At 37.7% G+C, this 12,201-nt stretch overlaps 1 protein-coding gene across 1 annotated transcript in view; it reads left to right on the top strand.

Annotated features, from left to right (window-relative positions):
- The window catches only part of CDK6 (cyclin dependent kinase 6), a 1,314,442-nt gene that overhangs the window by 1,228,392 nt on the left and 73,849 nt on the right, over nt 1-12,201 (top strand). Inside the window, exon 4 of the mRNA XM_044678762.1 lies at nt 8,566-8,675. Coding sequence (XP_044534697.1) covers nt 8,566-8,675 — 110 coding nt within the window. The remainder of the gene's footprint in view (nt 1-8,565; nt 8,676-12,201) is intronic.

Here is a 12,201-nt window from a genome sequence, read left to right on the forward strand (position 1 = left end):
TGGGCATAATTCTAAATCACCTTCCGGAATGGTTCGATCAGTTCACAACTCCACCAGCAATACAGTAGTGTTCCAGTTTTACCACATTCCTCCAATATTTATCATTTTCTTTTACTATCATATTGATATATATATAATAGGTATGAGGGGTGCAGAGTTGTTTTAATTTACATTTCTCTAATTAAGTGTGATTTAGAACATTTTTTTTATTCCATTATTGATAGCTTTCATTTCTTCATCTGAAAAAACTGCTTATTCATATCCTTTGACCATTTATCAACTGGGGAATGATTTGGATTCCTACAAATTTGACTTAGTTCTTTATATGTTTGAGAAATGAAACCTTTATCAGAGAGACTTATCATAAAAAATTTTTCCCCAGTTTGTTGTTTCCTTTCTAAATCTTGATTGCATTGGTTTTGTTTGTACAAAACCTTTTTTAATTTAATATAATCAAAATTATTCATTTTATGTCTTGTAATGTTCTCTATTTCTTGTTTGGTTATAAATTCTTCCCTTTTCCATAGATCTGACAGGTAAACCCTTCTGTGTTTCCATTTTGGGGTTTTCTCAGCAAAGATACTAGAGTGCTTTGCCATTTTCTTTTCGAGCTCATTTTACAAATGAGGAAACTGAGACAAACATGATTAAGTGACTTCCCCAGGGTAATACAACTAAGAAGTATCTGAGGCCAGATTTGAACTCAGGAAGATAAATCTTTCTGACTTCACTTCCAGGGCTCTATCCACAGTTAATTAGTATCTGAATGGGAAGTAGTCCCAGAAAGCTATCTAGTCCAACTCTGGCTCCATATCATTCAGCCTCCTCCAAGACCTCTTACAATGATGAACTTACATTGTTCTAAGAAGGCACTTCTACTTGGAGGAAGCTCTAATCATTAGGAAATCTCCCCTCCATTGAGTTGAAATCTTCTTTCTCACAGTTTCTACCTACTTTTGTCCTCCAGGACCAAGCAAACCTAGTCAAATTCCTACCCACCCCCAACTGGAGCTCTTTTGATAGAGAGTAATCAACCACTTGTTGAGTATGTTGAAGTAGAGATTCCTGTGGGTTATGTTATACTAGATTGCTACTGAGATCCCTTCCAGCTCTAAAATTCTGTAGTTCTATAACCTGCATCCTTCTCTTCTTAGGCTGAACATTCCCATTTCATTAAACTAATTTTCATATTGCATGGTTTTGAGACCCTTCCTAGCCATGCCTTCTAATAGCTATCATATTAGTGGCCTTTCCAAATTATAGTACAATATAGTAATGAACACAATATAGAATACCCCTGGCATATATTAAGTATTTAATAATTTGTTCATTGACTGATTGGTTTCCACATCATTATGTTGCCTCAGGTTGAACATGCATATTATTACAATAACAACACGATTTCCTTTCAAAGACTGCTGACTCATTAAGCTTTCCCCATCCTGTGTTTTTGCAATTGATTTTCAAAGATCTTTTAGATCTATTAAATTTAAAAAAAAACGAACATGAAATTTGTTATATGTCTTCCTGAAATCCAGTTATATACAGTATCAGCTGTATTCCCCTGATGACCTGTCTAGTTACCTAGTTTTAAAAGGCAGGATGTTGAGTTCAGCATGACTTCTGGATAAACTGATCAGTATGTCTTTAGTGATCATTGTTTTCCTCATAAACCAGCCCTTTAATAATATAATCCATAGCTTTCTATTTATCTTTACTGACTTATAATAAAGCTACAGTATTATCATTAAAAGTCACTCTTGTCATAAGTATAGAAATTTGAGAGTTGTCTGTGACCTCAATGTCCATCCCATCCAACCCACAAATGATAAGAAACCCTTACTATTGTAAATCCTTGTAGTGGTCATCCAGCTTATCTTGCAAATACTGGCATTATGTATAACAGAAATACTATAAATATTTATTAATCAAAGTATATACTGTGTCCATTGCGTCATGTCACATGCTTTCTAAAAATTTTAGAATTTTCATTGATGCTTTTGTTTTTTACATCATCAGAACTTTCCCCAGCATCACTAACATTTCTTGTCCTAGAGAACCATCTCATATAACAAATGGGGGGATGGAGGTTGTGAGATGAAAAAGAAAAGGAAAAAAGTCAAAAAGTCTGAAAATACATGCAATATTCAACATCTTTGGAGCTCCCACCTCCATGAAAGGGTGGGGGAGAGAGTGTTATGCTCAAGTTATTGAATTTTGATTTTGTAGGCATCTTTAGAATAGTTAGTTATATAATCAACCTGCTGAACTTGGAGGTAAACATCTTCTTGAATTATATAAGAATGCTAAATTAAACTGAGCTCAAGGACATGGTGATAGTTGACTGAAGTCTGAACAATTTTGGATCATAGATTTAAAACTGAAATGGATCTCAGAGACCTTCTAGTCTAGCCCCTTAGTTTCTGACCCAAATTCATGACTTTGGGCATCATTTTGGCCCCACATATGCCCCCTGATAGAAGGCAAAATGGCTAGAAACATAAATGAGATACTAAGGACTGTCCATCACCACTCTGACACAGCTGTTTTCCATTTGGGAACCAGTGCTGGCTGCCAGGAGCTGTCCAAGGCTGAACCTCATTTGGAGGAGAAAGGAGGGTAGAGTTAGCATGGAGTGCTTGCAGATTTGAAAGTAGACAGGCATGCATGCTTTGTTGTGTAGGACCTTACTTGGGACTTCTTGTTGATCAAGCTCAAACCTTCTTGGACTCCTGTTTGGCTGAAAGTATGTGTGTGTCTTGATGTGCTTAAACTCTAGACTGGCCTTTCACTTTGTTTCTTGCCTGTCCCTTATATCTCGTTAATGTTTTGTTGCCAAATTATCCTTGTAGTCCCCAAAACAATTTTCCGTGTTAGGCTTTCATTCTCATTACTTAAATAGCTTTCTCAGTTGCTCTTTTGCTTCTCCGAGATCATTAAGAGAAAGTTTTCTACTGCAGGGGCTTCCCTGCCCCACTTAGTCTGGGTCCTCTAACCCCATGCCCACCAGGCTTCAACCAAGGCCATGGGGGACTAGATCAAGTGGAGCAGCAGACTAGTTCTCAAACCAAACTAAAGTTATTAAGTGAGATTCATGGGTTGGTCTCATTCTACAACTAGTTTGTATTGCAGAAACTAAACTAGGAAATAGCCCATCTGTGTTCTTAAGATACATATTTCAAAAGTCACTTAAGACATTCATTAATAAACATTTATTAAATGCCTACTGTCTGCTGGGCACCATGCTAAGCACTGCCAAATAAACAAGGGTTTGGTTTTTTTTTTTAAAAGATACACTAAAACTTAGTTCAATTAAACTTGTTTATTCTGTCTAATAAATAAAATGTTTCTTTGGTTGTTTGTCTAGAGCTATTTTGAATGATTAATAACAAAGTTAAGAAAATATCCTTAGCCACAGGAGTAAGCATCACTGATTAAAGGCTTGATGACAAAGAGAGGGCTCCATTTAAACTTATTATGAGACAAAGTCATTGCTGCATTGGGTTTATTGGGGCCATGAAAAGATTGTGCACTCAGAATGCTTAAGAATATTAACTTTTGGCCTGCCCTCAAAAATTACCTTCCATTTATGTTATATTTGTGTGTATGTGTGTGTGTGTGTGTATTTGTATGTCGTCTCTTCCCTTCGAATGTGAGCTCTTTGAGGGAAGGACATGTCTTTCTTTGTAACCTTCACACTTGGTCCAGGAGCTGGCATATGGTATAACACTTAATAAACATTTTCTTTTCTTCCAAAAAAGAAAAAAATCACAATTCTTTTCATCCACTAAGATCCTGAAGTCAGGATAAAACTTGGGTTTTAAGTTTGGCCTTAGACACTTCCTGGTAGTATGACTTGAGGCAAGTTATCACTGAGCCTCAGTAAAATGAAGGGAATTACATTGGAATTGAGGTTCCTTCTCGCATTAAGTTTTTGATCCTATAATCTTGGATTTCTGTTATTCACTTGTTCTAATTGTTGCAACTCTTCATGACCCTCTTTGGGCTTTTCTTAGCAAAGATACTGGAATAGTTTGCCATATCCTTTGCCGGCTCATTTGACAGATGAAGGAAAGTGGGGCAAACAGGGTTAAGTGACTTGCTCAGGAGAACACAACTTGTAAGTGTCCTAGTCTACTTTTGAACTCAGGAAGATGAGTCTTCCCAATGCTTTCTAGCCATTGAACCACCTTTGCTGCCCCCAACTTGTGTCATACCAGTGTTTATTATACTGCAAGATCTGTAGGGAGGCATATCCTCAATCTTAAATACTCTGTCTCATGCATGATGTTAATCATAACCCATCCACACCTTGCCATCCTGTGTGATTCTTTTATAGTTCTTCCCTGGAATATATTGGAGGTCTTCCCTATCTCTTGAAATGGCATAGATTGATCATTGGAGCACAAGAACTTTCCATCAGTATCTCTCATTCTATGCAGTATGAACCACCTTTTCCAATAATACCTGTCTCCATTGCTTTCCCAACTGAGATGGAACTCAGTTAGATAAATTGAATTTTAAGAACTAATGAAATCTTAAGCTGAATTAAGAAAGGAATGGTGCCTGAAGGAATGAAGAGGATAATTCTACTGTACTGAGCCTATTTAGATCACATCTGGAAATACTGTGTCTGTGTGTGGACATTGCATCTTAGGATATTGCCAAATTAGACAATGACGACATAAAAAAGCAACAAAGGTAGAGAAGGGTTTTGAGGTCCTGCCATTTGAGCTTCAGATAAAGGAATATGGGAGTGATGAGTCTGGAAACGAGAAAACTTAGAGGGATGCATTTGATGGCTACTTTTATCTATTTCAAAGACTTGGGGATAGAAGAGTTAGGTTTATTCTTCTTTGTCCTACAGTGTAGAACTAGAAATTAGGGGACAATGATGCGGTGGCAGCGTCCAGGTTAGTGTTAGAGAAAACTCCTTCAGTATTTTTAAATTGTATAGAAGTAGAATGAGCTATTTCTAAAGGTAGTAGTCTCTCCCTTAGTTAACCATTTTTGGATTGTTATAGAAGGAATTCTTATTGAGTTATGGATTGAACTATGTGGCCTTTGCTATCACTTTAAGAGGTATGAATTGAATTTGGAATGATTGGCACCCAAGTGTGACCTGTTGAACTGTGGACATTCTGAATAACTTGACATTTTTACTCACTTCCAACAAATACATTTCCTCATTTTGAGTAGCATTTGTTTAACACCCAATAGTATTTCACCAGTACTGTATTCAACACTAGTCAGCAGTTCCTTCTAAAATGGCAGCCTTTTCAGGACCAAAAGAATCTTCATAAAGCGTGGATTTGACTTTGCCACTCCATGGCTTACAGTCTCTTACCTTTCTAGATATTTCAACTTTCCAGACATTTCACAAGGTCCTTCACACACTCAGCTACTTAAAGTTTCCCCAAACTCAGTTCCATCCTCTGCCTTCCTGCCTTTGCACAAGCTCTTCCCCTAAACCTAAAATTCATTCATGCTCCTCTCTTCCTTCAGTCATTCTTAGCTCCAGTGCCATTCCTTTTAGAAAGACTCTTATAATCACACTCCATCTTCAAATTCTCTTGTATTGACTTTTCTGTGAAATATTAGATACCTCAGCAGAATGTAAAGTCTTTCAGGGTTACAACTGTTTTTGGCTTGTGCCTTTGCTTGTAGTAGGCACTTAATAAATGCTTGAATTTAATAGAATTGGATAAAGATAAAACTCAAATGGAAATGGTTAGAGCTAGTGTATTTTCCTTTCCCACAAATTAGGAGTAATTGCTGGTCATTTTAAATTTGTAATTTAACATTTTAAAATATCATTTAAGGGGGCAGCTGGACAGCTCAGTAGATTGAGAGCCAGGAATAGAATTGGGAGATCCTAGGTTCAAATCTGGACTCAGATACTTCTAGCTATGTGACCCTAGAAATCACTTAAACCACATTGCCTAACCCTTACCACTTTTCTGCCTTGTAATCAATATGCAGTATTCTAAGACAGAAGGTAGGGGTTTTAAATATGTACACACATGTATTTTGTGAAGAAAATAAATTTTTCTGTTCTGTCTGAAATTAGAACATTTATACCCTCTTTTGAATGGCATTATTCAAATTCTAATATGTTCTTTTATGTCTGGGATACTTTAGGTATTTCTTCACTTGCAGCCAGAAGAATAATAGGGCTTTTCCAAATCCTTTTCAAACCTTTCATTCCATTATTTTCTAAACCAGTACTAAAATAATCTCAGTTTACCATGTTTTCTCTTTTTAAGCTTACTTTCCCCAAGGGGAATAGTGCCATAGAAATGAGTGCCAGGTTTAGAATCAGAGGACTGAAGCTCAGAGCTTGACTCTTCTACTTACTACCTGCACAACCTCTCTTAGCTTCAGTCTACTTTTCTGTAAAATTAGATTATTAAACTAGATAGTGTCTAACTGCTGCCCCCCCCCATCTCTCAAATTATGGTCCTGTACTTTACAATTTCCAAAGCCATCCCTTCTCTTCTAATCTGCCACTCTCTAGATGACATTTCTAATGATTTCATTTTTTTTAACTGATTTGGAGACAAGGGTCTCTAAAGTCAATAGAAAGTTTAGGGGTTTTTCTTCAAAAATGCTTTTCTAAAGTTTCTTATGTGAAAGGGAATTCTTTATTCTCTTTGTCTACTTCAAGTTAACACTTGGTTAACACTAACTTAAGAACCCTTACATAGTACCTCACCAGACACTAAGTAAGAGTGTTTGCAAGTCATTTGCTAAAGTGGGTAACAACTCAGTCAGGAAATTGTGAAGCCCTTTGATAAGAGTTTATACCTCCAGAAGATGAGAAGTGGATCCCTCAAGACACTTACCCCCTGGGCAGTGCTAGACAATTTGAAAACTGTGATTGGCCCCTGTGAAGAAGGAAAGGAACAAAGAAGTCACTATAAAAGCCCTGAATTTCTGGGGCTAGAGGTTGGCTTCAGGAGTCATCCTCAACAGGTCATCGTCTTCAGCTCCAACTGGCCCTTGGAGGGAACCTGAGTGAGTGAATAGCTGGTTTTTCTTTCCTGAACTTCTGGAGAGAGATTAATTCCGGTTGAAGGTTAACAAGTTGTGCCAGACTAAGTCAAGTAGTGGAGCAATATTTAGTGTGATAGGCTAAATATAAATATCTTCTCTACCCTCTTTTTGTATTTCTCAACTTTCACTCTTTCCACCTATTTTGTAAATAAAAACTATGGAAAGTCATTTTTGCTTGAGCTATAATATTTTAAATCTGCAACCACCATATTATTTATAATTTTCATATATTTTAGTCAAACCCTTAATTTTAATTCCTTACACTTATGTCATTTTATTGTCCTGAGAAAATAATAGAATCTGAGATAAGGATTAAATCAGTCAATGTTCATTAAATGCCTACTGTGTGGCAGACACTATGCCAAGAGCTGTAAAGTTGAGCCATTTGATTTCTTTGTATCTGTTAAAAATCCCTCTTTGCCTTCCTGTTTTGCTTGTAGTGTTCTGAAGGATTTTATAGGGATTCTTTCTTCCTTGAATCTTGGTATTGTAAGAATAAAGAGCCAGCCAGTGACCAATATTATGATGGAAGAAAGAGAGAGAGAGAGAGAGAGAGAGTGTCTATGGGGGATGAGTCTCTCTTCTAGCTCACCCCTCCTGCCGAATATACACTGTGAGACTTTAAAAGGGTGTCACCCCAAAACCGAGTGACCTGGATGGTCATGCCGCCCCACAAGAGTTGGGGGCAAGGCTTCCCTATAAGATGAGGTATGGGGTACCCCAATCCGATTCTGAATGGGGGTGAGGTTCACACAAGCCTCCCCCACAAGGTCAGTGAACTTCATAGTGGGTGGTCTGGTTCCAAGATGGAGGCAGCCAGACCAAACTGTGGTTCCCCTCTTCCTTGTTGTCTCTCAGGTACTCTGGAACGCTATCTGACTAATGAATAGCTTTTATTCATCACAGTTTAGGGATTGGGGAAAGGGGTAAAGGTAGGAGGGATTTTGGGGTGCCCTCTTCTCTATTTCTACGGGGTCCATCACTTGGGAGGGGGAACCTTTGGGGTTCCCCCTCCCAAGATTCTTTCCCTGCCCCTTCTCCTTCTGTTTCTATTTCTGTCTTTTTCTTTAATTGTAAGTTAGACTGGAAAGGGTCTCTCAGCAAGGTTGGGTAATGGGAAAAGTAGACTAAGAGATTGCTCTCAAAATGGAGTCTCTGCACTTAGCTCACTCAGCGGTTGAAGTCTTGCTGGGTGGGATGCGATGGAATCTTTGACCAGGGAATCAGGGTTTCAATGTCCAAAGAAAGATCCTCAGGAAACCCTCAGGACTGGATCTGAGCTGGGATGTCCTCCTCTCTCCTCAGTCCTCCCTGGAAGCCTCCTCCTTTGAGAAACTCCCAGAATTCCCTCTGATCCCAACTGTCACCAGCAGCCACTCCTTCTCTGGCTCCTTTTGTTCCATCCCCCTTGCACAAATCCCATCCTTACAGTATCAACTAAAATAGGACATTGGCACTGAAGGAAATACTTGTTTTCTACTTCATGTCTTTTTCTTTTGTCTTTTACAGGTTGTCACTTTGTGGTACAGAGCACCCGAAGTCTTGCTTCAATCCAGTTATGCTACACCAGTGGACCTATGGAGTGTCGGCTGCATATTTGCAGAAATGTTTCGTCGAAAGTAAGAGCAACTATTATATAACTTATTTTACCCAAAAGGATCTGAGTCCCTTGGTGACTTGATTGGTAATCTAAAACTTAGCATCAGTATTGTAGTGGGAGCAAAACTGGATTTAGTCAGAAGACCTGTATTCCTCTCCTGAAAAAGGGACTCTTCCTTCCTGGGCTTTAAAATAATAGAGTGAACTAGATAGCCTTGAAAGTCCCTTCTAGCTCTGCATCTATGAACTTATGATTATTAACTCATTTTTATTTTTAAGAGAAAATTATGGCTAATCATTCATTATACCTGTTTGGCAACTGTGATCACAGAATTTGAGAGTTAGAAGGGAATTCAGCTGCCTAGTCCATAGTCCAACCCATAAATGAAAGGAATCCCCAGTAGAATATTTTTGACAAGCAGTTGTCTAGACTCTGTCTAAAATCCATCATTGATTGGGAACCCACCACAGCTCTAATTGTGAGAAAGTCAAGAAATTGGGCTTGTTACAATTTATACCCTCTAGGATCAAACAGAACAACTCAACTCTCTCTTAAACTTGATCTTTAAGGGAATTGCCGTATCTCACCTGAGTCTTTTCTTCTCCCAACTGAACACACCTAGTCTTCATATGACATGGTCTAAAGGCCCTTCACCATCCTGCCTGCCCTCCAATTTGTAATCTCTCCTTATTAGGCAGTCCAGACTCTTTGCTATTCAACAAACATTTATTAAAAGCCTTACTGTGTATAAAGCACACATGCTTGGCTCTGGGGTTACAAAAACAAACGAAAAAGAAAATGTTCATGTCCTTAAGAAGCTTACATTCCACTGGGGATGCAGATGTAAACAGATAAATAAATGCAAGATGATTTAAAGCAGGAGGTCAAGAAACATTTCCCTTGGAGGTCACACTTGAAGGAATATGAGGTTTCTAAGGAAGAGAGGTAGGGAAGGAGTGCCCCACCGGAGATGAGAGACATCCTGTTCAAAGTCCAGGAAGTGAAGAATGGAACAGCAATTCCAACAAATAGGCAAGTTTGGGGAGTGCTGGGGAATAAGTTTAGGAAGGTGTACTAAAGGCCAGATTATAAAGGGCCTTAAAACACCAAACTGCATAGTATTTTATCCTAAAGGTAATAAAGAACTATAGAAATTAAACAAGAAAGAGATAGATCCATTTTGGAAGAGATATTTAATCTATGCTATGTAGACATTAAAATAGAGATGAAAGAATTGAGAGGCAGGAAGACCAATTAGAAATCTATTGCTATAATCCATTTGAAAGGTGATGGGGGTGGTGGGAGGAAGGAGAGAGAGAGAGAGAGAGAGAGAGAGAGAGAGAGAGAGAGAGAGAGAGAGAGAGAGAGAGAGAATACTAATGTCACAGAAGCTGATGGAAGGGAGAATTTTCAGGAGGGAGTGATCAGCAGTGTCATAAATAGGGAGGTTGGGAAGAATGAGGACTGAGAAAAAGGTCACCATGTTGAATAATGTGGTTGGAGAATGACTAACTAGTTTGTGAATGTAACAATACTGCTGTGCTATAAGAAACAGGAAGAATTCAGAGAAGGATGGGAGCACTTAATTGAAGTGATGAGTAGTGACCTAAACAGAACCAAGAAAAAAATAGATAAAATGACTACAATAATGTTAAATGACCAGAACCAAAACAGAATTGAACAGAGTATAATTATGATGACCAAGCTTAGCCCTGGAGAATAGTAGAGAAACTGTATCTCCCTCCCTTCATCACAGAGATGGGAAAGTTGGGATCTGCAATATGTCATAGACTCTCTTTTCAATTTCATTTTTTTTCTTAAGCACCAAAAAATGGATTTGTCTATATTCATAGAGGAACAATATAAGATTTTTTTAAATATGGTTTGCTTTTCTTTATAAGTATAAGCTTTTCAAAGCTGTCTTGGTTGTCTACACCTCTTTCAGGTTTTCCTTCTCTAATTAAAAAAAAAGATCCCTCAATGACCCTCTCTTTTGTTCTTAATTGCTTTCCCCCCCTCTTTTTAAAAATCTTGGTCCCAAGGGATGGCTTTCTGGGTCATGAATGGGATGAAAATATATTTAGAAATAAACAATAGGAGGGAAAAGAACAGAGGAAAGGAAGGAGTGAATATTACATAAAAACCAAAGACATGAATAACTTTTCTAAAAGAAAATATTAGATTCAATTGACTTTTGGTGACATCCTAGATTTCAAAGGATCTTAACATTGAGAGGAAATGAAGAATTTGAGATGATTAAATTTTGACTATGAAATGGAGAGGTATAAAAGGATAAGGAAGCGATGGCATGCTAAGATGAAGGATTTTGTTAAATGATCCTATTTAACTTCTTAAGGTGGAGACCTGAGTATACTAATAAACAACAAGGACTGAGGTTATTGATAAAAATTCAATGAAGAGAGAAGGGGCAGAGAGAATGATCAAAATTTTATGCCCCTGAAGGAGATGGAAAATGCTGAGATTAAAAGTACAAGGAAAGAGATTACTTTTGTCAAATAGAAAAGCCACTCTTCCCTCTGTCTAAAAGAAAGAATAGTGGTGGGGGTGATATAGAACGGTTTGGCATATAAAATAGAGGAGAAGAGGAAGCTCAAAGTGGATGGCTTTTATTCTTTCTGTAGCAACATTAAAGAGGAAAAAGTGGATAGGAAACTTAAAGAAAAAATTTGGAATAGATGTTATGAGGAGTATAGGAGAGAATCAGTCAGAAAGGCATAAAAGGGTTATTGTGCAACAGTAGGAACCCATTTGAAATTTGACACAAATTTTTAGTAGATTCAGTTAGCCGCTATTAGTAAAACATTAGTGGAAGGTATTCATGATGGGGGTAATCCAGGCCTATCATTTTACAGAGCATGAATGGTGATAGAATGGGCCGAGGGACTTAAAGGGTAAAAGACAATTTATAAATAGTTAACTAGAAATTGTGACCCAAAAGGGGAATTTGATTGTACTGGATCTGAAGGGTAGTTATGGGAAATTCCTAAATCTGCTGTTATAAGTTTACCTACAACAATGATGATGAGGCACGGGGTGGTTACACACATCTTTAATGTCAGTAAGTGCCATGTGTAGGAAATAATTCTTGTGATGTTACGTATGTTAGTGTGAAGCCCTAAAGCTTTTGATATTCAGTAACAGATAATTTTCAAAATGAATCAGAGGAAGCAGAATTTTTCAAACTTGTATATGGTTTAAAAAAAAAATTCTCCCCAGCCCTGTTTAATATATTCTTTCTTTCCATTCTATTTTATTTTTGCTTTCATTTCCATAGGGAAAAAAACCAAGTGGGAAAGTGTTTACAATGTGCCAATTCTTGGGTGTCCTTATGATATGGTAGCCATTAGAGAAAATACAAATGGCTAAGAAAAGAGAAGGGATCACAAATTTATGCAGAGTGTGTAAACCAAAAAAGGTAATCCATTAATCCCTAGTGTTTGGAGTAAGTCACAGTGCAGCTGCTTCCTATTTGAATATACATAGGAAAAATGGATCAGGGTCTAGAACCAGTGCAAGTAGGAAAG

Source organism: Gracilinanus agilis, chromosome 5 (assembly GCF_016433145.1).
Source record: "Gracilinanus agilis isolate LMUSP501 chromosome 5, AgileGrace, whole genome shotgun sequence".
Lineage (NCBI taxonomy): Eukaryota > Metazoa > Chordata > Mammalia > Didelphimorphia > Didelphidae > Gracilinanus > Gracilinanus agilis.